This window comes from Coregonus clupeaformis, chromosome 16 (assembly GCF_020615455.1).
Source record: "Coregonus clupeaformis isolate EN_2021a chromosome 16, ASM2061545v1, whole genome shotgun sequence".
NCBI classification, from domain to species: domain Eukaryota; kingdom Metazoa; phylum Chordata; class Actinopteri; order Salmoniformes; family Salmonidae; genus Coregonus; species Coregonus clupeaformis.
The window spans coordinates 55,521,019-55,548,829 of record NC_059207.1 but is presented as its reverse complement, the minus strand read 5'-3'; the positions used below and the strand labels follow the sequence as shown (position 1 = coordinate 55,548,829).

Here is a 27,811-nt window from a genome sequence, read left to right as displayed (position 1 = left end):
CAGAGTCAATGTTGTGTATGAATCTTATCATATGCATCAATGTACAATGTTGATGTTTGTTATAGTCCAAGATATTCTCCAAACCACCACTTACAATCATAGAAAATTACATGTATTCCATTCAACGAGTAAAAGCCATCATGCAGCAATAGCACACACACAAGAAGCAAAGTGTTATACCCTCTAACAAAACAGGGGACCATTTCTTCTGCCTCTATTCTGTTGAGCCATGATGAACACACTCCATGGTGGATAGGGCCCTCTCCATCTGAAAAAGAGGCAATTACCAATCATCCACTTTACTTCCGTACCTCCTCCTCTCCACTGCGCACCACGCAAACTAACACTCTGAAATAGAGTACACATAATGCAGTTCCCTGGGCTAAAGGGTGTTTGTCTCCAGTGTAGGTAAATGACTGTAATTAAACCATCACTCTCAGCACCACGCACATCACACTCACACAATGCATCTTGGAGAAAGAGAAAAAGCTTGAAAGAGATGCTTGTCGCCAGCTGTTTGTGTTTGTTAACTTGCAGATGAGGTAAATTGGTGCCGATTTAAGTCACGTCGAAGCATGAGGAATAATCTTTGTGGTTACTTAGATGTATGTAGTGTCATTATATGCACAAATACAAAACAGAAACAGAAACCAGTTAACCCGAAACCAGTAAAACATATGCCTATGCTCCAATATAGAGATCTTAGATGTCATTGTCCAGTCAAACCATTTACAGTGCATTCGGAAAGTATTCAGACCCCTTGACTTTTTCCACATTGTTACATTACAGCCTTATTCTAAAATTGATTAAATTGTTTTTTTCCCCCCGTCATCTACACACACAATACCCCATAATGACGAAGCAAAGACAGTTTTAGAAATGTTTGCTAATTTATAAAAAATTAAACCGAAATATTACATTTACATAAGTATTTCAGATCCTTTACTTAGTACTTTGTTGAAGTACCTTTGGCAGCGATTACAGCCTCGAGTCTTCTTGGGTATGACGCTACAAGCTTGGCACACCTGTATTTGGGGAGTTTTTCCCCATTCTTCTCTGCAGATCCTCTCAAGCTCTGTCAGGTTGGATGGGGTGCGTCGCTGCACAGCTATTTTCAGGTATCTCCAGAGATGTTTGATCGGGATCAAGTCCGGGCTCTGGCAGGGCCACTCAAGGACATTCAGAGACTTGTCCCTAAGCCACTCCTGCGTTGCCTTGGCTCTGTGCTTAGGGTCGTTGTCCTATTGGAAAGTAAACCTTCACGCCAGAGTGAGGTCCTGAGCACTCTGGAGCAGGTTTTCATCAAGGATCTCTCTGTACTTTGCTCCATTCATCTTTCCCTCGATCCTGTTTAGTCTCCCAGTCCCTGCCGCTGAAAAACATACCCACAGCATGATGTTGCCCCCACCATGCTTCACCATAGCAATGGTGCCAGGTTTCCGCCAGACGTGACGCTTGGCATTCAGGCCAAAGAGTTCAATCTTGGTTTCATCAGACCAGAGAATATTGTTTCTCATGGTCTGAGAGACCTTTAGGTGCCTTTTGGCAAACTCCAAGCAGGCTGTCATGTGACTTTTACTGAGGAGTGTCTTCCGTCTGGCCACTACCATAAAGGCCTGATTGGTGGAGTGCTGCAGAGATGGTTGTCCTTCTGCAAGGTTCTCCCATCTCCACAGAGGAACTCTGGAGCTCTGTCACCTCCCTGACCAAGGCCCTTCTTCCCCGATTGCTCAGTTTGGCCGGGCGGCCAGCTCTAGGAAGAGTCTTGGTGGTTCCAAACTTCTTCCATTTAAGAATGATGGAGGCCACGGTGTTCTTGGGGACCTTCAATGCTGCAGAAATGTTGACACCCTTCCCCAGATCTGTGCCTCGACACAATCCTGTCTCAGAGCTCTACAGACAATTCCTTTCAACCTCTTGGCTTGGTTTTTACTCTGACATGCACTGTCAACTGTGGGACCTTATTTAGACAGGTGTGTGCTATTCCAAATCATGTCCAATCAATTGAATTTACCACAGATGGACTCCAATCAAGTTGTAGAACATCAAGGATGATCAATGGAAACAGGATGCACCTGAGCTCAATTTCGAGTCTCACAGCAAAGGGTCTGTATACCTATGTAAATAAGGTATGTTTTTAATATTTAATACATTTGCTAAAATTTCTAAAAACCTGTTTTCACTTTGTCATTATGGGGTATTGTGTGTAGATTGATGAGGAAAAACAAATACTTAATACATTTTAGAATAAGGCTGTAACGTAACAAAATGTGGAATAAGTCAAGGGGTCTGAAAACTTTCTGAACGCACTGTACCTGTGACTGTATTCATGATACAGCACTGCCTCATGCCTTCTTGCTTTTATAAAACTGTTCCCAACATATTAAAAATAATGAATTACACATTTTCATTAAAACCTTATTTTGATAAGTAAATTCATACAATTTCATTCTTCCAGAAGATACAGTCCAGACTAGACTGTTATGGTGACTGTATTACCACCACACCGGCGGTCACGAGTCATGACCGCAGTCAAATTCCATGTGACCATTTAGTCACGGTAACTAGGCTTCTCCAAGCTCTGATGCTGCGGATGGTCATTAGCAGCCTACCAAACTTGCTAACTGCCTGGTACTCAGAACTCCCTTGTCCCTTTAAATGACTCTGACAATGCAAATGTAATCGAAAATCTAATTAAAAACACTTAATGAGAGCCCATGAGCTCATGTTGTGCAACATTTCTATAGGCTATGCAATTGCGTGAGATAACAGAGTTGATGGCCTCTATTAAAAAGAGGATCCCATCAGCTTTCAATAAGCTAGGCCTACATTATTTATTTCTCAACTTTCCTAATATCAAGCACATTGCTTTGCTTTACAACAGGAGTATGGCCTACCTGGCTGGCATGAAAATGAACCACGGGAAAAGTGTCCTCCATTCACTATTGAAGTGCATAGATTACATGCATATTTTCCCCCTGCCCCTGTTCCGAGACAGCTGCATGAACATGGTCCATTCTAAATCAAAACTAATTTCACATATATTATTTATTATATGTAAAGACTAGATTAAATCAAGAATAGTCTGATGGGTGACAATATTAGCCCATCACTTGTGAAAAATGTATTATCACTTGTGAATGATGCCCAGCGTGTGCAGTAAGGCAAGAAAAGGCACATGCCTTTTTGCCCCCCGTCTTTTCCAAATCATAGTCACACACCGTATGTTGCCTAGCCCATAGGCCTATATGTTTTGATAAGGTTTGTATCACAACAACTAAAGTGGCCAAATACCTTAAAATTAAGCACATTAATCTGCTTTACAACCGATGTAGAGCCTAATTGGCATACATAGGCGGCGCATGAGTTAAGTACGGGGAAGATAATTTTCACCATAAAAATGCACCTTTATAATAAATCATTACATGCATAATCGCACTTAAGGTCACTTTTGAGAACAGTGTTTTCCCGCTAATTGATAGCATTTTGGAACATTTGCGCTTATAGCCTACTGCCGCTTGTGAGCATTGCTGCGCTAATGTGAAGAAATAGCCTAAGTGAGCATTGCTGCGCTAATGTGAAGAAATAGCCTAAGTGAGCATTGCTGCGCTAATGTGAAGAAATAGCCTAAGTGAGCATTGCTGCGCTAATGTGAAGAAATAGCCTTAGTGAGCATTGCTGCGCTAATGTGAAGAAATGGCCTAATAGTTTATCAACATTTTAAGCTAAACGTTCTATTCTGTTGAGTCAGCCTCATTGCTTTTAAAAGGTTTTTTGATGCGAGTGGTTGTATTAATTTGGGATCAATCGCATCCCACAACTGTCCCAGAGTATGTTTGGAATTTGTATTTCTCGCACAGAAGGACAAGTTAACCAATAGAAGTAAATGTGGACAGTTCTTCTATTATCTTCAATATTTGCCTCGGAATTCGATAAGGAGGATGTGCACAGTTGCATTCCCGATGTGTCAGTCTTCACTTGTAGCCTACTTTGGAACGGAGATGCCAGGCATTGGCTTATAAGAATTGAGATATCTGAGTGAGCCATGTGAGTGAGAGGTGTGTCGGAGCATGGCAATTGGCAGAAGGGAATTATAATTATTATATTCAGACCAAGGGCACAACGGCCACAAGAGGCATGGATTTTATATGGCCACACAAGGGGGATGCCGCCGGGAAATTTGAGGCCTGGTGAGAATATTTTTAAGTGCTTGTCAAATTGTGAATGAGATACTGATGATGTGTGCAGCCTTTATGAGAAACAAAACAGAGCTCATGCTTTCAATGCAACTTTTTTCAGATAAATCATTATAGTCACATCATGCAGCCTTAGAATGTATTAAAAAAATCAAAACATATAGCCCAACGTTTGGATCACAACTACAGTTGCATAAATAACTCTAAATTAAGTTAATACAGTGCATTCAGAAAGTATTCAGACCCCTTTACTTTTTCCACATTTTGCTATGTTACAGCCTTATACTAAAAATGATTAAATGTATTTGTTTGTTTATCAATCTACACACAATACCCCATAATGACAAAGCGAAAACAGGTTCCATATTTACATAAGTATTCAGACCCTCAAAATTGAGCTCAGGTACATCCTGTTTCCATTGATTATCCTTGAAATGTTTCTACAACTTGGAGTCCACCTGTGGTAAATTCAATCGATGGGACAGGATTTGGAAAGGCACACCTATCTATATAAGGTCCCACAGTTGACAGTGCATGTCAGAGCAAAAACAAAGCCATGAGGTTGAAAGGAATTGTCCATAGCGCTCCAAGACAGGATTGTGTCGAGGCACAGATCTGGGGAAGGGTACCAAAAAATGTCTGCAGCATTGAAGGTCCCCAAGAACACAGTGGCCTACATCATTCTTAAATCGAAGAAGTTTGGAACCACCGCCCGGCCAAACTGAGCAATCGGGGGAGAAGGGCCTTGGTCAGGGAGGTGACCAAGAACCCGATGGTCACACTGTCGGTGCTCCAGAGTTCATCTGTGGAGATGGGAAAACCTTCCAGAAAGACAACCATCTCTGCTGCACTCCACCAATCAGGCCTTTATGGTAGAGTGGCCAAACAGAAGACACTCCTCAGTAAAAGTCACATGACAGCCTGCTTGGAGTTTGCCAAAAGGCACCTAAAGGACTCTCAGACCATGAGAAACAAGATTTTCTGGTTTGATGAAACCAAGATTGAACTCTGTCCTGAATGCCAAGCGTCACGTCTGATGGAAACCTGGCACCATTGCTATGGTGAAGCATGGTGGTGGCAACATCATGCTGTGGGGATGTTTTTCAGCAGAAGGGACTGGGAGAATAATCACGATCAAAGGAAAGATTAATGGAGCAAAGTACAGAGAGATCCTTGACGAAAACCAGCTCCAGAGCGCACAGGACCTCAGACTGGCGCGAACGTTCACCTTCCAATAGGACAACGACCCTAGCACACAGCCAAGACCATGCAGAAGGGGCTTCGGGACAAGTCTCTGAATGTCCTTGAGTGGCCCAACCAGATCCTGGACTTGAACCCGATCAAACATCTCTGGAGATACCTGAAAATAGCAGAGAAGAATGGGAGAACCTCCAAATACAGGTGTGCCAAGCTTGTAGCGTCATACCCAAGAAGACGCAAGGCTGTAATCACTGCCAAAGGTGCTTCAAGAACGTACTGAGTAAAGGGTCTGAACACTTTCCGAATGCACTGTAGGAGGACCGGTTTCTTTGTTAACCGCTCAACGCAGAATAGCCACATGTGCGCACTCCCTCTGAAATTGTTTGGAGAAAATATCCTTTCTATTTTATTCATTTATGTTCAATTGTATTCTTCATACTATAAAATAATGCCACAGGCTTCTAAGCAAACCTTGTCTGCTAAATGAACTAATGTAGCCCGCAGCCATTTGGCATCGCCAGATCAGGGCCTAACATATGGACAACTCAGAGTATGCTATTCTGTTCTTCTGAAATAGACTACATTTTCTTCATATTATGTTTCTTTTGACCGGTCTAAAATAAATAATTGATTTATTGTGATGGTGTAGGCCATTTTAAAACATAGACGTTCCAAAAAGGTATGCATCAGTGGCTTGTAGGCTATGCGTGGAAGCCAGGAGATGCTAAACATGTTTGTTAATTAACAGTCAATTACCGTGAGACCGGCAGTTATTTGCTTGACAATCACCAGCGGACAAAATTTCATGACCGCCACAGCCCAAAAATCTAGTTTGTTATTTTGGCCATGTTGCTACAGAGGTGACAGAGTCTTTAATCATTTTTGCATAGTTGCTATGCAAAAGGACTGGTCATCAGTTCTAAACAAAATGGTTGCTATGCAGGCTGGATAACGTTCTTGTCACTTGCTAGCTAGCTAGCCAACTTCAGCTAACTCAGTCACGTCAAACATCGAACCTGGAATGACAGTACACAAGCTGCATTTTTGTTTGTTTCAGCTTCTTTTTTATTTTTTTTCCTATTGGCATTTACTTGGATATGTCCATGATAATGACGTTGATGTGTGATTTCACCTGGCTCTGAAAAAGTTGTCTCATCTCATCTGGGCTAGGCACCGTTCACTCACTATTCCAGAGATCGAAAATCAAAAGTGAAACATTGTTTCCGAGGTCGAATAGGCAGACAGAGAGGCTTATATTAATCCTCGCTATACCAAACTAAATGGAAGGCTGGAAGCAAGGGGAAATTATGTGCGAGTTATGATAAATACAAGAGATGATTCGGACAGCAACATGAACATGATATTCTTATGGAGGTGCAGCCTCCCGAGTGGCGCAGTGGCTGTGCCACTAGAGATCCTGGTTCGAAACCAGGCTCTGTCGTAGCCGGCCGCGACCGGGAGACCCATTGGCCCAGCGTCGTCCAGGGTAGGGGAGGGAATGGCCGGCAGGGATGTAGCTCAGTTGGTAGAGCATGGCGTTTGCAACGCCAGGGTTGTGGGTTCGATTCCCACGGGGGGCCAGTATGAAAAATAATGTATGTACTCACTAACTGTAAGTCGCTCTGGATAAGAGCGTCTGCTAAATGACAAAAATGTAAACATTTTCATTTTCAGATGGAACCGTCAGCAGGCAAAAGTATGTCTGATGGCCAATACAGCATGGCTTTGTTAGGCCTACTGCTGCTAGGTAGCTCTCTCTCTGCTCTCCCCCTCCCCTCTGTCTGTCCTTGATTGCAGGAGTGAAGTCTGGTGTGCGGGAGTCAGGGTTCCAGCTGCAGCTCATTCACCATAATCACCTCAGCCTTTAAGACCCGGTCAAACTTTCCACTCATCGTCAGATCATAGTCAAGACAACCATGTTAGTCTCGCTGCCGACTCAACCTGTCTGTTTTCGCTCTTGTGTTTTTTGGACTGTTTATTTACTTTTTCTCCTGTGCCACAGATATTTGGAACCTGACTCCTGCCTCCGCTTCACTCCTGCCACCACCATCCTGCTCTTCACTATCGGGCCTCTCCTTTGGACTCACCACGGACACTAGGACATTACGGTACCACACCTGCCCTGACCTGGATCTGTACCCTCCCTGTAACCTGGACTTGCTCTTCCCCATTTATTGGAAACCTGGACTATTGAACATTATAATAAACCTGTTAAAACTTCTCTGGCTTGGTGTACTTGTCTGCATTTGGGTTCTATCCAGTTAAATCATATCAGGCTTGGAATGCTGCATGTCCAATCAGCATCCAAACAACCAGTTTTATAATGTGCAATATTGCACATAGTCCATAATTACGGTATTAGGGTTTGCAGCAAATTTAACCACACATTATGCTCTGCAGTTAAAACCAGCTTGGATGTTTGTTCATGTAGTGATTAAGTACTGTTGTGATTCCAAAAGGTGGTAGAGCTGCCCTAAAACACAAGCTGGTTTTCCAAGATAACTTTCAACTCCATTTTGCTTTCAACTCCCTTAAGGTTGCTCCAGAAAGGTTGACTCATTCAATTAGCTACCATATCTTAGAACAGCACCACCCCCAATATCTCCACTACATTTAGCTGTGTCAGTGTTAACATGGTGCTGCATAGCCTCATATCATAGCAATGCTCCTTCAGCGTACCAGGTGGGCGGAATTCACCAATGGATTGGTTTCAAAAGTGCCAACTCTCGCCCACCTGGTGCCCAGCCCGGCGGTAAGCTCTTACTGTACCTCTGGTGCTGGAGTCCCTTCATAGCCATGTTGAAACGGCTAGTAAAAGTATGCTGTATCTGTCTATAAAGGTCAACCCCTAGCGGACAGGGACCGACCGAAGATCAGGTGATTATGGGGAAATTCATCCAGCCTAGCAGTCAGCCCTTACCCCTGGTTTTGTATGACACTACGGCCACGGTCAGGTGTATCTCCCCAGGGTGGACGTCTGGTGAGGAGCTAATGGAGTAGTATCTGGGCTGGAGCAAAGGCAGCTGGGTCAGCAGCAGGGTGGATGGCATCTGAATAGAGGTGAACTCCTCCAACACCTCCACCATGGTCGGGTTGTTGTACCACTTCCACTCCTCATACTCCTGTAAGCCCTGGAGAGGAAAGAGGAGAGGAGGTATGTCTTTGTTTTGTACGTTCAATATACAATAAAAAATTAAGTATTGCTTCAGAGAAAAGGAGTTATTATGGTTGTTTCTCCAACTCCACGCACCTAGAGGTGGTGAAGAGGTGAGACATATTCCAGTTAGACGCGGCACTCACAACAAGCTAATCTAATGCCTCTCCTGATGTGATGATGAAATTATGTATTATAGACTTTACATATATTTGGCTTTCCGGCTTTAGTCATCGTCTAAACTTAGCCTGAGTACCTTGTGTAACCCACAGACACTGGGGGCCACGCAGGTCTGGAGTTGAACAGACAAGGGAAAACAGTAAGGACAGCCAGTAGCTAAAGATCCCACTGTGGCTTTTTTACATTTAAGTCATTTAGCAGACGCTCTTATCCAGAGCGACTTACAGGAGCAATTAGGGTTAAGTGCCTTGCTCAAGGGCACGTCGACAGATTTTTCACCTAGTCGGCTCGGGGATTAGAACCAGCGACCTTTCGGTTACTGGCACAACGCTCTTAACCACTAAGCTACCTGCCGCCCCACCTGGCTTGATGTTTGTTTATTATTCCTCCACCCTTATCTTTCTCTTTTCTTGTTTTTTGAGAATGAGTTGAACCATGAAGAGTGAGTCACTCACTCACTTGGCCAACGTAACGTTTTTAACACATTGACAAAAATGGACGTGCTTTTTCTTCTTCTGTGGGAGTCACTGTATGGGGAGAGAATATGTCTGTGGGTTACCAGGCCCGCGCGGGGCTTAAATTCCATGGTGTCTGCACCAGCCAAAACTGACCTACTGTAAGGTTATTTTTAACAAGAGCAAAGTCTATGGCATCACATTAAATGATTAAAAAAACTTTGGGATTTTTGAAACGAAAAAATTAATATTGTAAAGTCCAATACGTATTGAGAGGAAACATAATATAGTATGCAAAAACGTCAAAATTGTAAACAAAAAAGAATCAAGGTATTGCAAGCCAAAAATAAACGATATTGATGGGAAAAAGAAGACAACAGGATTTTATTTCAATTAAATATGTTTATGTCATTTACATCCATCTGCTTCACATTGTTTGCAGGTTTTCCTCACCTACATTTGACTTTCTCAGGTCTTCCCTTCGACTCAGATTTCTACGGTTACAGTACTTTTTTTCCTATGCTTTCATTGTTGAACCAATGTTCACGTGCAGGTGGGGCAACAAAAATCGGTTACTATTGGTCAATACATTTGGAGTGACAGTTCATCGACCACACCCACAGTCTGAACTAAGACCAGAGACGGTAGAGAAAGCCTCAATTCCGCCATTATCTCTGCTTAGAATTCAAACAAACCTACCAACCCATGCTGGCTAGCCAGCAGCAACAGCCTGGTGCAAGTTTCCCCCTTTCATCTGTGGCTAAAACTGGTAAAAGAAAGTTATGTTTATTTCGATGGGCGAGGGAGAAAATGTGTAATATTGGTCACCATACATATTATTAGCTAACATTACTTACTGCCCACGGGAAGCACAACAAGCCAGTGCGAATTACCAGTGCACCGGTGTTGTATCAAGGTGTTTCCCAACGCGAGTTGCTTCCCACTGGGCGGCTGAATCTCATGTCGCCGGCGGTAGATAACGTGGCGAATTTGGTCCATCCCACATGATTTTATTTAGAGTCGGATAGCAGCCTACACAATATATATTTTTTTTATATTGGTAGTAAACACCTGGATGTCACCGTGATTCAGTCTACTGCTCAATGGGGAGAGTAACCAAGGTCGGTAGCATGGGTCTTCCTAACACTGACTGAATTACTTCAGATAACAGTACCAGGGTGTGTCCTATCACTGAATTCCTTCAGATAAACTGTACTGAACTACATGGTTAAAACCCTTCATTATAGTCCCCTGTAGCTCAGTTGGCGCTAGCAACGCCAGGGCTGTGGGTTTGTTTCCCACGGGGGGCCAGTATGAAAATGTATGCACTCACTTACTAAGTCGCTCTGGATAAGAGCGTCTGCTAAATGACTAAAATGTAAATTACCTTACTGAGGGTCTCCAGCTTCTTCCTCTGCTTGTCATTGGTGGCGAGGGAGGCAAACTGCTGCAGCAGGACAGGGCTGGGGGGCGTGGTGATGTCCAGGAAGTACTGGAAGGCCTGGTAGATGGTGCAGGGGGGAATCCGAGGCTCCTCTAACCAGTTACTGATCACACCTTCAGAAGGAAAAAAGAAATACAACAGGCTAATAAAACACCAGAAGAGATGCATCAAAACTGTAATATTAGATCATTTAATAGTACAGTATTAGCCTTTTTTGTGCATTACGTTACCCTAAATCACTTAGGCGGATTGCATCTGGTATCAAACTCGGCTTTATTCGATTTATTTAACAAGGAAATCCCATTGAGGTTAGAATACCTCTTTTCCCAAGGGTGTTCAGGCCAAGGTCATGTTTTTGTCTGAAAGGGTATTTTTCATTGCTATCTAAGAATATGAAACTATGACCCAGTACACTACTAACCCAGGGCTGTGTTTCTCTCCTCTAGGAACTCCACCTTGACGATCTGATTGACAGGTGGGGCGTCCTCTAATTTCTCTATAAGGGCCGTAACCAGGTCCTCATGGTTGCCAGGGAAGATGCCCAGATGGTCGCCGGGCTGGTACATCAGGCTGTCCTCGTTATTTGTGTGAAGTCGAACAAATATGGTGGAGCGACTGCTAGGGGATTCAGCACTGTGGTTACAGTTTGGAACTATTGTACAGTTTGGAGTTATACAGTAACATTTTGCGTATGAAGTAGAATTTTCTACAACTGATTGAGACTAAGAAAAGTCCTATTTCAATATGTTCTCCAGTCTAGTCTACAGTATTGTATTGTAACAAAATCCACCCACTTGGATGTGGAACTTTGTAGGTTTTCGCTCTGTAAGATCTTGGCTCCATAGACCTTCTTCTTGTGGATGCTGTATAGTGCTGTTCGAGGACACATTCACAATATGAAGAATCAATATATGACTTTGGAAGCCTTATAAAAGGGTTTACGGAGGCTACATTAGAACTAAAAGGTTATATTTTGTTGAAAAAGTTCATTGAAACAGGGTTTACCTTGTGTTAGTGCAGCGGCCTCAGCTGTGTAGGTGAGGCGGAACCTACTCTTCTTCCAGCTTCGATCGTTACTGATCAACAAATCGTGTGCCTTCTCGATGTTCACGTCGCCAATGCAGAACACGTCACAGGCAGCCTTCACAGACAGACAAACATAGGCGCTTGTAAGGACAAGTATGAAAAAAATTAAATAAATGTATGCACTCACTAACTAAGTCGCTCTGGATAAGAGCGTCTGCTAAATGACTAAAATGTATTCAAAGCTCTTTTTCACAGCACATGTTAGACCACATGCTTTTATAAGGACAATTATTCAAAGCTCTGTCTTTTATAGCTGAAAGGTCTTTAAAAATATTTTCTTAGAGATTATTTATGAATGAAATCAAGAAAGAGAATCTCCTGGCCTGCACACAAAGTGAGACCATAATTTACAGTGTGTGTCAATTAAAATCATTGAAGTAGTGTAACGTGATAGAACACTACAAGATTTGGCTGCCTGAAACATTACCTCGACAAAGAACAAATGATTCAACAGACCAGAGTGTCAGAGTGTGGGAGTTGTTCCTAATTTACAACTGAATATAACAGTCCATATCATGCAGACACCTGTGGGCATGTCATACATAACACCAGGTGTGGCAGCATTCTCTGATGCAAATACAGCTGTGTATAGTCCATTACTAAGACCTTTACCATTAGAGTGTGTGTGTGTGTGTGTGTGTGTGCATTACACGTTCATGCATGTGTGTGCGCGTGTTACATGCCCCATAAGGACTCCCCCAGTCACCCCACCTTGAAAACCTTCTTGGCCCAGTTTCTGAAGGACTCCTCCTGGCCACACAGCTCATCTCCCTCCCCCATGCGTAGGATGCGCTCCCCCCCTAGCTCCTCGAACAGCGTGTCCACAGCGTGGGCAAAAGCACAGAAGTGTGGGTAGGCCCTTGAGCCAAGGCCAAACACTGAGAACCTGGAGAGAGAGAGAAAACGAGAGAGAGAGAACAAGAGAGAGAGAACAAGAGAGCGAGAACAAGAGCGAGAGAGAGAGAACGAGAGAGAGCGAGAGAGAACGACAGAGAGAGAGAACGAGAGAGAGAGAGAACGAGAGATCACAGCCAAATTCCGTTGTTCCTCAAAAGAACAGACATGGAAACAACCACACATTCACAGCCCAGTAAGCTGTACAACATCAGAAATTCATACAGATGGGCCCAAAACAGCACAGAAGAATACCAGAAAGCAACCAGTAACCAAAATATCCAAACACTCTTAGATAACTTTCTGGATACCACATTCACTCACAGTAAAGAAGGCATCAATCTAGCAGTAAAAAACATCAACTAATATATATATATATATTTATATTTATTTATTTAGGCAAACGGCAAAAGAAGCACAACTAAAATGGATAAAAAACAAAACAATACAATAAAGACCACAGATGACAACTGGTTTGATGCAGATTGTAAAATTATAAGGAAAAAACTTAGAACAATCAAACCAAAAGCACAGAGACCCAAATAATGGTGAATTACGCCTTCATTACTGTGAGACTTTAAAACTCTATAAACGTACACTCAGAACCAAAAAAAGCACAGTACAACAGCAAGCAGCTGGCACTAATTGAGGAGTCCATAAACACAAACAACTTCTGGCAAAATTTGAAAAAACTTTTAAAAAAATCAAAACAAAAGGAATTAGCGATACAAATGGTGACATATGGACAACCCATTTTAAAACACTCTACAACACCGTTAAAATTGACACAAATGCAGAACAATGCCAAATTCATGAGAAGTTGAATGGATTAGAAAAAGCTATAAAGGACAATCCAAATCCATTGGACTCCCCAATTACTGACCAGGAGCTCTATAAGAAACTTCAGGCCCTCAAATTAAAAAAAGCATGTGGACCAGATGGCATCCTAAATGAGATGCTCAAATTCACTAGTGCAAAATGTCAATTGGCTATATTAAAACTGTTTAATTTGATCCTGAGTGTAGGTTATTTCCCTGACATCTGGAATCAAGGACTCATAACCCCAATCTTTAAGAACAGAGACAAATTTGACCCTAACAATTACAGAGGCATGTGTGTGAACAGTAACCTGGGGAAGGTTTTCTGTAGTATTATAAATGTAAGAGTTCCAAACTTCCTTAATAAGCACAATGTCGAGTAAAAGCCAAATTGGATTTATACCAAAACATCGCAAGACCGATCATATTTACACCCTACACACCCTGATAGATAAACATGTCCACCAAAATAATACCAAAATGTACGCTTGCTTTATCGACTTCCAAAAAGCTTTTGATTCTATTTGGCATACAGGACTGTTCTACAAAGTTATTGAAAGTGGTGTAGGGGGTAAAACATGACATAATTAAATCAATACGTGGCAATACATGCAGCATCAAAATTGGCAAGAAAATAACATAATTCTTTAACCAGGGGCGAAGCCTTCGCCAGGGTTGCAATCTGAGCCCTGCACTCTTCAATATTTACATAAACGAATTGGCCACTATTCTAGAAAAATCCCCAGCCCCTGGTGTTAGTCTCCACAATTCAGAGGTTAAATGCCTGCCCTTCGCAGATGACCTGTGCCTGCTGTCACCCACAGCACATGGCCTACAGCAGAGCCTGGACCTGCTAGAGCAGTACTGCCAGACCTGGGCCCTGGCAGTAAACCCCAAAAATACTAAAATAATGACTTTCCAGAGAAGATCCAGATTTCAGGGAATTAGACCAAAGTTCTCAATTGGTACAAAATATATAGAGTACTGCACACACTACAATTACTTAGGTTTAAAAATAATCTCAACTGGACACCTATATGATGCAGTGAATGAATAGAGAGAAAGCACGCAGGGCATTCTACGCCATTAAAAAACGAATTCAAATTGAAATACCTATTCAAATTTGGCTAAAACTAATTGAATGTGTCATTGAACCAATTGCACTTTATGGCAGCGAGGTGTGGGGTCCACTTACAAAACAAGATTTCACCAAATGGGACAAACACCCCATTGAAACCCTGCATGCAGTGTTCTGTAAGATTCTCCTACATGTCCAGAGGAAAACTGCAAATAATGCATGCAGGGCAGCATTAGGCCAATATCCACTAATAATAAAAACTCATAAAAGAGCAATTAAGTTTTGGAAACATCTAAAATACAGTGACCCCCTCTCATATCATTACCAAGCCCTGCAATGCCAAGAGCTGAGCAAAGAAAATAGTCCCTTCATCCAGCTGGTCCTGGGGCTGAGTTCACAAACATGTTCTACTAACACAGAACATCCAATCAATCAGAATAAACCAAATTACAACACAGTCAAAACAAAACTACATTGGTTATTGGGAAACACAAGCACAAAGTAAAATGCAGTGCTATCTGGCCCTAAATCGACAGTACACCGTGGCTAACTATTTGACCATGGTTACTGATCAAAACCTTTAAAAAACCTTGACAAAGTACAGGCTCAGTGAGCACAGCCTTGCCATTGAGAAGGGTAGACACAGGAAAACCTGCATATGTCCTCTATATTGTTATTGTTCAATGGTTATTTTGACTCTTGGTTATTGTTGTTACTGTTGTCCCGTTGACAATATTTATGATTATTATTTTAATTATGTTAATAGTGTAAATATCCAAAGTAAGCGAGAGAGAGAGCGAGAGAGAGAGAGCGAGACAGAGCGAGAGAACAAGAGAGAGAACGAGAGAGCGAGAGAGAACAAGAAAGCGAGCGCGAGAGAGCGCGAACGAGAGAGAGAACGAGAGAGAGAGAGAACGAACAAGAGAGAGAAAACGAGAGAGAGAGAACGAACAAGAGAGAGAAAACGAGAGAGAGAGAACGACACGTACACAGGCATGCAAACACAGTGATTTGATTCAGACAACCAGACATCACCATCATCTGGCATCAACTGCATCACCATTATCTAACTCAGTTTAGGAGCCTGAGATCGCTGATCTACTGAGGGAGTCATACTCTATGGGTATGACAATGTCGTCCTGTCCTTTGTTTTGTTATGTCTTAAACGTGTTACCCAAGTATGCCTAGTAAGCTAGGTATACTATGTAGTCTAGGCCCACTATGTTTGTTTGTCATTTGTTTGAACCATTTATTTATTTAAAAAGGACCACAATGAAAATATGTTTTTAAAAACATTTGTGTCATCTTCGATGATTTTAAATGCGTGGTTGTATTGTTTATGAAATTGTCAAATCAATATATCTATCTACATACAAGGAGATTACTCAAAAGAGCTTTCTTCCTTCCTCAGTATTCACAGAACTCTATACAGACAGGTAGTATAAAGGGATGAGTTCAAATCAAATTGTATTTGCCACATGCGCTGAATACAACAGGTGTAGACATTACAGTGAAACGCTTACTTACAAGCCCATAACCAACAATGCAGTTTAAGAAAAAAATAAAAAAAATAAAAGTGTTAAGTAAAAAATAGAATATAATTAAAGAGCAGCAGTAAAATAAAATAACAGTAGGAAGGCTATATACAGGGGGTACCGGTACAGAGTCAATGTGCGGGGGCACTGGTTATCACTGTCAGAGAGTGATGTTTATGTGTTATCTTGAACCAGATGTCCCGTCTGTGTTCGCAAACACTGAGAGGTGGAGATGGTAAAAGGAGACATTCCCATCGCCGTACACCCATCAAAACACATCAGGTTTAAGAAGACATGTCCTGGGGTTCTCCTCAGACAGAGGGGTTTGTCTCCCTGTCATATCAGTTCAAACACCTTGGCTATCACCTGTACTCACGTCTGGATGTATCTTAAAAAATATATTTAGGCCTAGACTCAAGCAGAATCTGCTTTTAACATGCGTTGGCTGACATCGGCATAGCTGATGTTTTGGCAGTGTTGGAGGTATAACTGAGGTATTAATTGACAAATTGGTGAGTGGCTGCTTATGTGTCACAAACCACTCTCTTCCTTACTATCCCTACCACGTTAGAAGTTCAAAACGGCAATAGAAAGTGTCGGCCCTATCGATGATAGATATAATGACAGGCTATTGCATGTTTTAATTTGGATGGAGGGGATTTATAGCCTATGTCTAATCAAGGTGTAGACAATAGAACATCATACATTAGTGTGTTTGAACGTACCGCGGCTGCATGAACTTCTAACACGGCTGCATGGGATTTGTCGAATTATAAAGTCGGGTGTGGTTTCATTGCATCCAATGGCAGTGTCCGCTATAAGGTAACGCAAGGAGCCGCTTGTGGATTTGACAGCTCTAATGCAGTTCCACCTCCGATGCCTATGCGGGTGTCGCCTAGTGCGGATCTGATAGAATCTAGCCCTTAAATCCAAGCGGATTTTGTGTGACATAAGCTTGGGCTTGCTTACTGTACCTGACGTTGGCGAGGGGCCCGGTGCTCTCAAAGTTGACCCTGGGCTCAGGTTCGTCACTGGAGGATTTGCGGGTGTCTGAGTAGGAGGACACGCTGTTGAAACGCACCTTGTAACTCCTGAGAGAGAGGAGACACAGGGACAACATGTACACTCTCAGTATAGAATAGTACTTTATTAGTCCATTGCAGAGACATAAATACTTCTGCTCTCCTCCCAACCCCAGGCAAAAAACAAACACCCATTATTGGAGGAGCACAGGGTCAGTCGCAGTGCAGCACCCCTGGAGCAATTTTAGGGCTTAATGGTCTTACTCAAGGGCACAAGGGCAAGAGATGGTACACTCCCTCCCACAAAAAAAGATCCATCGCAGTTAAGTGTTGAGAAGTAACGCTGTGAATCTGTATGAGGATGTCTGAGGATTACTTGCAGCCATGATTGCATCCCAATTGGCACCCTATTCCCGATATAGTGCACTATCCACTATGGGCCCTGGTCAAAAGTAGTGTACTATATAGGGAATATGGTGTCATTTGGGACGCATCCCATGTAAACATGCTCTGTTTGAATGGGCTCTCACTTTCTGTCCTCGGTGTTAGATGTGGGATGTCTCATCTCCATCAAGGCAGCTCCGAATTTCTACACCCAAACAGGAAAACACACTCAGTCAATCACTTGCAGGTTTACCTTATGTAAATGTAACCAAATTACAGATGGTATATACTGTAGTTGTGGGAATCAAACACACACAGCACTGGTCAATCATACCTCTCCATTTTCAGGTGGATCTCCGTTGCCAAAGGTGCTGGTCACCGCCAACACGAGTGTTTCATGCTCCAGGTCCACCATGTCGTACTCATCCATTGACATCACCTATAGTAGTGGAACATGAGTGTGTCAATCAAAATATCCACATTTCATGACACGATGTCATCATTGTGATGTGAACCAGAGACATTTTGAAATAAAACATTTGAACAGTTATTTAATTTTCCCACAAACAAAAAACAGCAGATAGTCAAGACAAAAAAATACTCAGTTACCAAAAATACCACAGAGACATATTAAAGGACAAAACATTTCAAATGACCAGGAAGCCTCTACCCCCTTCTCTTCAACCACATAAACATTCCACACGGTCCTGAGCCCAGGACCTGAGGTCATAGAGCACTAGTATCTAATGAACACCATGTCCTTGCATTAACAAGGTGATAATGTGCTGCGATACAATTAACACCCAGGCATCCGACTCGCCATCTGACTCCAGCAGCCTTCGTGCCTACTGGCCATCATGCCGAGAGAACGAGTTGGAAACAGGGGATGGACAAGACCGAGAGGAAAAGAGGAAACGCACAACCCAGCACAGTCATTCATCCCCTCTGCGTCAGCCTGTCTGACTCAAGTACAACAAGATCCTTTGCTCTCGTATGATTGATTACATTAACAAATAGGAAGAGGAAACAGAAGACGTGATGTCCTGGAGGGAAACACTAGATGATTGAGAGCCGAAGAGCTGTGTGTTTCTATTGTGATTTTTTTCAAACACATTTACACAGCCCGCAGTGTTTTATGATCTTATCTTAAACTACAGCTCAACGCTTGGCTGGGTTGATTCCGCCGCTGTGGCCCCTGGCGCTTTGCTGCATGAGAGGGAATGGGAAAGTGACAAAAGACACATTTCCGTGTAACTTCTCCTTCGTGGTGTGAAAACTGTCTCCTCGCTCTTTTCAAATCTGCGGGCCTCAGCTTTGTCATTCAATAACGTCCCAAAAAAAAAAAGACAAACTCAGTCAACTTGTGTGGTTTACCTTTGCCTCAAAAGGCCTGCTTCAAAATCTCAAAAGGGGTTAAGGGGGATGTTTTGAAGTAGGCTTTTTTATATGTTCCATTCAAGATAGCATCAAAAATAGACATGACACCAACTCCTATTCAACTTCTGTGGTAGCTATATATATATATATATATATATAAAAAAAAAGTTACCTTTGCGTCAAAGGCATGCTTGAAAATCTCACATAAGGTTTTTGCATAGTCTTGAGACTTTCCGGTCTCGGTGGCGAATAGTATAGTGGCTTTGACCCTCTTAGCCATGGCCTGGCCCATTAGCTTGGCTGAAAACTTCACAGCCCTGCACACACACACAGACAGAGACAAGACATTTATAATTCACAACATAATAAAATGGCTATAAATAAACATTTTAAAATGGTTCATTCATGAAAGGTTTTATATCATGTAACCAGAAATAAACTGAAGTTAAATCATAGGCACCAGTGATCAAGGGCAAAACAGACCTTGTTACACCACAAGCCCCCCCCAAAGTCTTCTAAACTCAGATGCTTACTAGCTTCCTTCTGCACTCGTGTGGTTCGCTCGAGCAGACAGGCAGTGCTGCACGTCATGACTAAACAGCGGATGGCAATCATAGCTCGTCGTATCCTCGGGGCAATTCCAATAATAGCTCAGAACCCACCCAACGCACGAAAGAAAGTAAAAAGCAAAACTCTTCTTTTTCACCATTGTTCTGATTACTCCCTTAGGGGTTGATTGAGTGAATTACACCGTTGAGTAGATCAGCTTCCTCTCCTCCCTGTGTCTGTACCACTACCTCGTTTCATCCCATTCATCGAGTGGCAAAAAAAGGAGAATAGAAGCAAATGGAGGATAAACAGACATAAGGCGACCAGCTGGCCGCCCTATACTACAATTGCACCCTTCAACCGAAGAACCATAGATCTCTGTTTTGGAAAATCTTGGTGATATGTTATATTACTAGTTGTATAGTGAATAATCCAGAGTCTTGATATTACAAAGACTATAAATAGACAACATGTACAATACATTTCCATGTCAGTTGAGAACTCTGGACATTACAGTGAACTAATAAGATACAAAATCACTAACATGGTATATTTAGTAGTAGTTCTTAGTCCCAAATGGACGATTAGGAAACAAGTGGGCACTTCAGTCTATAAAAAGCAAGCAGGACTACATGGGCGACCTCTAACCACAATCTAGGTGAAGCATAATGTTGTCCTAAGGCGTAATGAAAAGACCTCTCTCTCTACTCACTTGGCCAGTTTCTTGAAGCCGATGGCTCTTTTCTTGGTGGGTGTCCCATTGTTAACTTTCCACACATGGTTATTCCACGGGTCAGCCTGTAGTAGAGAGAGATTCACAATAGGCTTAACATACAGGTCAGTGGATGACGTTACTGTACATTTAAAATGACATTCTGACCCTGACCTGGGGTCAAATACAGTGCATTCGGAAATATTCAGACCCCTTCCCTTTTGTTACGTTACAGCCTTATTCTAAAATGGATTCAATAAATACAAATCTTCACACAATACCCCATAACGACAAAGCGAAAACAGGTTTAGACATTTTTGCAAATGTATTTAAAATAAAAAACTGAAATACCTATTTCCATAAGTATTCAGACCCTTTGCTATAAGACTCGAAATTGAGCTCAGGGGCATCCTGTTTCCATTGATCATCCTTGAGATGTTTCTATAACTTGATTGGAGTCCACCTGTGGTAAATTCAATTTGATTGGACATGATTTGGAAAGGCACACACCTGTCTATATAAGGTCCCACAGTTGAGTGCATGTCAGAACAAAAACCAAGCCATGAGGTCGAAGGAATTTTCCGTAGAGCTCCGAGACAGGATTGTGTTGAGGCACAGATCTGGGGAAGAAGTTTGGAACCACCAAGACTCTTCCTAGAGCTGGCCGCCTGGCCAAACTGAGCAATTGGGGGAGAAGGGCTGTTAGGGAGGTGACCAAGAAACTCTGACAGAGCTCCAGAGTTCCTCTGTAGAGATGGGAGAACCTTCCAGAAAGACAACTGTCTCTGCAGCACTCCACCAATCAGGCCAGGCGGAAGCCACTCCTCAGTAAAAGGCACGACAGCCCGCTTGGAGTTTGGCAAAAGGCACCTAAAGGACTCTCAGACCATCAGAAACGACATTCTTCGGTCGGACGAAACCAAGATTGAACTCTTTGGCCTGAATGCCAAGCACCACGTCTGGAGGAAACCTGGTGCCATCCCTACGGTGACACATGGTGGTGGCAGCATCATGCTGTGGGAATGTTTTTCAGCGGCAGGGACTGGGAGACAAGTCAGGATCAAGGGGAAGATGAACGGAGCAAAGTAAAGAGATCCTTGATGAAAACCTGTTCCAGAGAGCTCAGGACCTCAGACTGGGGCGAAGGTTCACCTTCCAACAGGACAACGACCCTAAGCACACAGCAAAGACAATGCAGGAGTGGCTTCGGGTCAAGTCTCTGAATGTCCTTGAGTGGCCCAGCCAGAGCCCGGACTTGAACGCGATCGAACATCTCTGGAGAGACCTGAAAATAGCTGTGCAGCGACACTCCCCATCCGACCTGACAGAGCTTGAGAGGATCTGCAGAGAAGAATGGGAGAAACTCCCCAAATACAGGTGTGCCAAGCTTGTAGCGTCATACCCAAGAAGACTTGAGGCTGTAAGCTCTACCAAAGGCGCTTCAACAAAACAGAGTAAAGGGTCTGAATACTTACGTAAATGTTATATTTGTGACTGGTTTCAGGAAACTAGGCGTATGTCGCGGGTCACTACCTCAACTTTTTTTTTTTTCTTTATCAAAATGTGTTTTTTGTGCCTTGATAACAAGCTTGTATGCCATCTGTAAATACAAATAAAATGGTTAAATTACGAGCCTAGTTAGTTTAGCCACAGAAAGACAGCAACCTTCCCTCTAGCCATGATTGGCTGAGATAATGAGTGGGCTGGACATGCCGACAGATGAGTTCGGATTGGTCTGCCATATAGCACGCTTCTGTCTATTTGAGCTGGTCAGTATGTTATCCTGTCTAATGCAGCTTTTTTTAAATGTATTGCGTAGTAAAACTGCATAAGTGTTGCTCTCCACTTTCTAGAGGACTGAGTTTTTTTATAATCAGTGGAATTAGAATAACGTTAGCTGGCTGGCTCGCTAGCTAACGTTACGTGTATGATCTTATTATTCATGAGGTCAGAACGCTCGGATCAAAAGATGGCGCCGGAGAGGATGGCTGCCGTTTTACAGCCCTCTAACCAATTGTACTATTGTGTGTTTTTAAGCGTTATTTGTAATTTATTCTGTACATAATGTTTCTGCCATCGTCTCTTATAACCAAAAAGAGCTTCTGGATATCAGGACAGCGATTACTCACCTCGTATTGGACGAAGATTTTTTCTCCAACGAGTCGGACACGAAGGATATCCTACAGACACCCGACAAGGCCCAAATCCCGCCATTCGCAGGAGAAAGAGACAGAGACATCGTGGACGTAGGTCGGGGTGCCTTGTAAGGATCCGTGGCAAACGAGTAGACTGCCTCTTCCATCAATCCTATTAGCCAATGTCCAATCATTTGAAAATAAATTAGATGACGTAAGATTACGGTTATCCTACCAACGGGACATTAAAAACTGTAATATCTTATGTTTCATCGAGTCGTGGCTGAACGACGACATGGACAACATACAGCTGACGGGATATACGCTACATCAGCAGGATAGAACGGCTGACTCTGGTAAGACAAGGGGTGGCGGTCTGTGTATATTTGTAAACAGCTGGTGCACAAAATCAAATTATAAGGAAGTCTCGAGGGTTTTGCTCGCCTGAGGTAGAGTATCTTATGATAAGCTGTAGACCACACTATTTACCAAGAGAGTTTATTTATATTTTTCATAGCTGTCTATTTACCGCCACAAACCAATAATGGCATTAAGATTGCACTCAATGAGCTGGATAAGGCCATAAGTAAACAGGAAAACGCTCATCCAGAGGCAGCGCGCCTAGTGGCCGGGGACTTTAATGCAGGGAAACTTAAATCCATTCTACCAGCATGTTAAATGTGCAACCAGAGAAAAAAAAAACTAAAAAAAAAACTCTAGACCACCTTTACTCCACACACAGACGCATACAAAGCTCTCCCTCGCCCTCCATTTGGCAAATCTGACCATAACTCTATCCTCCTGATTCCTGCTTATAAGCAAAAACTAAAGCAGGAAGCACCAGTGACTCGGTTAATAAAAAAGTGCTCAGATGACGCAGATGCTAAGCTACAGGACTGTTTTGCTAGCACAGACTGGAACATGTTCCGGGATTCTTCAGATAGCATTGAGGAGTACACCACATTAGTCACTGGCTTCATCAATAAGTGCATCGATGATGTCGTCCCCACAGTGACTGTACGTACATACCCCAACCAGAAGCCATGGATTACAGGCAACATCTGCACTGAGCTAAAGGGTAGAGCTGCCGCTTTCAAGGAGCGGGACTCTAACCTGGACGCTTATAAGAAATCCTGCTATGCCCTCCGACGAACCATCAAACAGGCAAAGAGTCAATACAGGACTAAGATTGAATCGTACTACACCGGCTCTGACGCTCGTCAGACGTGGCAGGGCTTGAAAACTATTACATACTACAAAGGGAAGCACAGCCGCGAGCTGCCCAGTGACACAAGCCTACCAGATGAGCTAAACCACTTCTATGCTCGCTTCGAGGCAAGCAACACTGAAGCATGCATGAGAGCACCAGCTGTTCCGGATGACTATGTGATCACGCTCTCCGTAGCCGATGTGAGTAAGACTTTTAAGCAGGTCAACATTCACAAGGCCGCAAGGCCAGACGGATTACCAGGACGTGTACTCCGAGCATGTGCTGACCAACTGGCAAGTGTCTTCACTGACATTTTCAACATGTCCCTGACTGAGTCTGTAATACCAACATGTTTCAAGCAGACCACCATAGTCCCCGTGCCCAAGGACACTAAGATAACCTGCCTAAATGACTACCGACCCGTAGCACTGATGTCTGTAGCCATGAAGTGCTTTGAAAGGCTGGTCATAGCTCACAACACCGTTATCCCAGAAACCCTAGACCCACTCCAATTTGCATATCGCCCCAACAGATCCACAGATGACGCAATCTCTATTGCAGCCACACTGCCCTTTCCCACCTGGACAAGAGGAACACCTACGTGAGAATGCTATTCATTGACTACAGCTCAGCATTCAACACTATAGTGCCCTCAAAGCTCATCACTAAGCTAAGGATCCTGGGACTAAACACCTCCCTCTGCAACTGGATCCTGGACTTCCTGACGGGCCGCCCCCAGGTGGTAAGGGTAGGTAACAACACATCTGCCACGCTGATCCTCAACACGGGGGCCCCTCAGAGGTGCGTGCTCAGTCCCCTCCTGTACTCCCTGTTCACCCATGACTGCATGGCCAGGCACGACTCCAACACCATCATTAAGTTTGCCGACGACACAAGTGGTAGGCCTGATCACCGACAACGATGAGAGCCTTTAGGGAGGAGGTCAGAGACCTGTCCATGTGGTGCCAGGATAACAACCTCTCCCTCAACGTGACCAAGACAAAGGAGATGATTGTGGACTACAGGAAAAAAAAAAGAGGACTGGGCACACCCCCATTCTCATCGACGAGGCTGTAGTGGAACAGGTTGAGAGCTTCAAGTTCCTTGGTGTCCACATCAACAACGAACTCTCATGGTCCAAACACACCAAGAAAGCCGTGAAGAGGGCACGACAAAGCCTATTCCCCCTCAGGAGACTGAAAACATTTGGCATGGGTCCACAGATCCTCAAAAAGTTATACAGCTGCACCATCGAGAGCATCCTGACTGGTTGCATCACCGCCTGGTATGGCAACTGCTCGGCCTCCGACAGCAAGGCACCACAGAGGGTAGTGCGTACAGCCCAGTATATCACTGGGGCCAAGCTTCCTGACATCCAGGACCTCTATACCAGGCGGTGTCAGAGGAAGGCCCTCAAAATTGTCAAAGACTCCAGACACTCTAGCAATAGACTGTTCTCTCTAATACCGCACGGCAAGCGGTACCGGAGCGCCAAGTCTAGGTCCAAAAGGCTTCTCAACAGTTTCTACCCCCAAGCCATAAGACTCCTGAACAGCTAATCATGGCTACCCAGACTATTTGCACTGCCCCCCCACCCCATCTTTTTACGCTGCTGCTACTGTTAATTTATGCATAGTCACTTTTACTCTACCCACATGTACATATTACCTCAACTACCTAGCCAGTGCCCCCGCACATTGACTCTGCACCGGTACCCCCCTGTATATAGCCTCCCTACTGTTTTATTTTACTTCTGCTCTTTTTCAACACTTTGTTGTTGTTTTATTGTACTTTTTTATTAAAAAATAAATGCATTGTTGGTTAAGGGCTGTAAGTAAGCATTTCACAGTAATGTCCACACCTGTTGTATTCGGCGCATGTGGCAAATAAAATTTGATCCCTACTCATCGGCCAGAGCGTCCAGTGTGCGCTCTGAACGCTCCGAGAGCGAAACGAGATGGGTGGGGCTAAAGCTTAAGAGGGTGTGAACGATGCTGAATGGGTGTAGACATAGAAGAGCTCTCCAGTAGGTACTAAAACATTCAAAGGCCATTTTCTCAAAAGTGGGGTTACAAGTTTATCAACTTTCAAAGCAGAATGAATTACTTTCCCATTGTTCCTCAAATGCAGTGTATGATATACCATTTTGTAGCTCTGTGTCTCTGCTTTTATCCAATGTAAAAATGCAATTTCAAATTTTGCTACATAAGACCGAATCAAGGCGGTCGGTCACATTTCAGTTTTTATTTTTTAATACATTTGAAAATAATCTAAAAATCAGTTTTTGCTTTGTCATTATGGGGTATTGTGTGTAGATTGATGAGGGATTTTTTTAGTTTATTTGACCATTTTAGAATAAGGCTGTAACGTAACAAAATGTGGGAAAAGGGAAGGGGTCTGAATACTTTCCGAATGCACTGTACATACTGTATGTCAAATACAATTTGAAGTGCTCTCGATTTGGCTTAATTTTAAACTAAATCAAGTGCTGCTAAAGTATTTAAAAATATTTGACTTTGACCTGGCCACACAAACTCTCCTTCCTCCTCACCTGATACTCAAAGGATGGCGTGAGGCGATAGTTGAGCATCTCCTGGTGGAACACTGGGGTGATGCTTCCAGACATTGGGGGTACGATCCAGACCCAGTCTCCCGGGCAGCCCCCACGCACCCTGATCTCGTTTTCCATGTGCTTCATGAAGGACTCTGTGGCAGAGTGGTGGTCCACTATGGTTACCTTAGATGACTGGGAACAGATAATGGGGATCAGTTCCTGTCTGTGGAATTCATTCATTGCAGTTGTTTCAGGTTCACATTTAGTATCAATTTAAAATCACAAGTACATACTATTTCACCTTTATTTCTAGTCACTCGTGACAGCCTTACCATTGGTTCTGGGTGCCGAGATTACCCAATTTCTAACATAATGTAAAGACTTCTAAAGAAAAATATTTTAGGCTGTAATTTATATACAATGGAGAACAGTCTAGAAATGTGCAGACAATACAATACAATACAATAACACTTGGCAATCACCTGAAAACTGTAGAGGACTGCTATGTTGATCTCCACCAGTGCCTGGTCCTTCCATAGAGAAGAGGTCTTCCTGGTGTCCAGATTCATCAGATTGGCCACTTCCTATTGGACAGGGCAAGACAATACTGTAATAACAATAGCTGTTGTTGATAACTTAAGGTTACTTGCGTAACCCCAGTTCTCTGATATTATAAGTGAGAAGTCGCACTGTGTGGATTCACCAGAAGTAGCTTGAAGGACCAATTATACACGTCTGTTGGAGACGAAAGAGCCACTCGCCTGCCCTCTGATCATTCTCGAGCGTGCCAAACTTCCTCACACTCTTGCGAGTAGGGGAATGTGGTGAGATGTAGATCTGGGATGATAAACCAAAAATGTTCGACACTGACCACTTATCGCAGGCATTGCATTTTGCTGATATCGTTCATTACAATAAGTAGCCTATACTAGAGAAATGTGAAGTTTGAAATGAAATAAGTTTGCTAATATGGGTAATTGTTAATGGGACAACTGATGGCTACAACCATCAAACTAGTAGTGGTAGTACATGATAATAAAACTGGTGCACATTAAATGTTTAACTTATCTTTATGTATTGTTATCGCATCAATTCAGGCAATTTATCGCGATATGGATTTTGCCAATGTCGCCCAGCTCGAGTGAGATGTCTCACTCAATATCAGAGAACCGGGGTTACATTTTACTTTTTTTTTTTATGCAAGTAACCTTAAATTCTCTTTCAATTATTTGCTTCAACATCTCACTGTGGGATATGACCAACTCCCGTATCACACATGCTCTCCGAAGCCAGGCAGCCTCAATATTAACCCTCAGAAGCCCGGGCAATGAGGAAAGTATGCGCCAATGAAGGTGCAGTGACGTCGGTAGAACTTCAGAAAAGCAGGAGGGGATAGCCAACAAGCCGCATCGCAAATTTCCTGCAAGAAGATGCCCTTGAACAGTGCCCAAGAGGTAGCCATACCTGTAACACCTTGCAATTATACCACAGTACGAGTCATAATACCCATAAAACCTAGCAGTTCCAATCGTTTCTCCAACATTCATTTTTCCCATAGGGGATTTTAGAAACACTTAAAATTAGGGCTGTGTTTTGTGTAGGCTTACCCTGGCGTGACATTTTTATAACCGTGTATCTCTCTCTAGGACAAGGTGACTTTTATCAATATATTTCGGCTGTAAAAATGAAACGCTATTTAGCTGCTATTGTGGCTATCATAAAGAACTACAAATGCCATGATGATCTGGACGAGACCGCTTAACTCTAATGTTAGCTAAATGTAGTAATGTATAAATTGGCTACGTTTCTTTAAAATTCACAATTCTGT

At 43.1% G+C, this 27,811-nt stretch overlaps 1 protein-coding gene across 2 annotated transcripts in view; it reads right to left on the bottom strand.

Annotated features, from left to right (window-relative positions):
- nos1 (nitric oxide synthase 1 (neuronal)) overlaps positions 1-27,811 on the bottom strand; it is a 71,781-nt gene that overhangs the window by 8,082 nt on the left and 35,888 nt on the right. The window contains exons 11-24 of one of the 2 annotated variants that reach the window (XM_041901657.2): positions 26,466-26,567; positions 25,981-26,175; positions 20,085-20,170; positions 18,996-19,140; positions 17,781-17,885; positions 17,593-17,651; positions 17,015-17,131; positions 12,427-12,601; positions 11,635-11,770; positions 11,424-11,502; positions 11,051-11,247; positions 10,573-10,742; positions 8,317-8,527; positions 181-268 (exon numbers count right to left, since the gene is read on the bottom strand). In XM_041901657.2, the coding sequence (XP_041757591.1) occupies positions 181-268; positions 8,317-8,527; positions 10,573-10,742; positions 11,051-11,247; positions 11,424-11,502; positions 11,635-11,770; positions 12,427-12,601; positions 17,015-17,131; positions 17,593-17,651; positions 17,781-17,885; positions 18,996-19,140; positions 20,085-20,170; positions 25,981-26,175; positions 26,466-26,567 (1,865 nt within the window). The remainder of the gene's footprint in view (positions 1-180; positions 269-8,316; positions 8,528-10,572; positions 10,743-11,050; positions 11,248-11,423; positions 11,503-11,634; positions 11,771-12,426; positions 12,602-17,014; positions 17,132-17,592; positions 17,652-17,780; positions 17,886-18,995; positions 19,141-20,084; positions 20,171-25,980; positions 26,176-26,465; positions 26,568-27,811) is intronic. The other variant, XM_041901658.2, reaches the window with a different exon arrangement.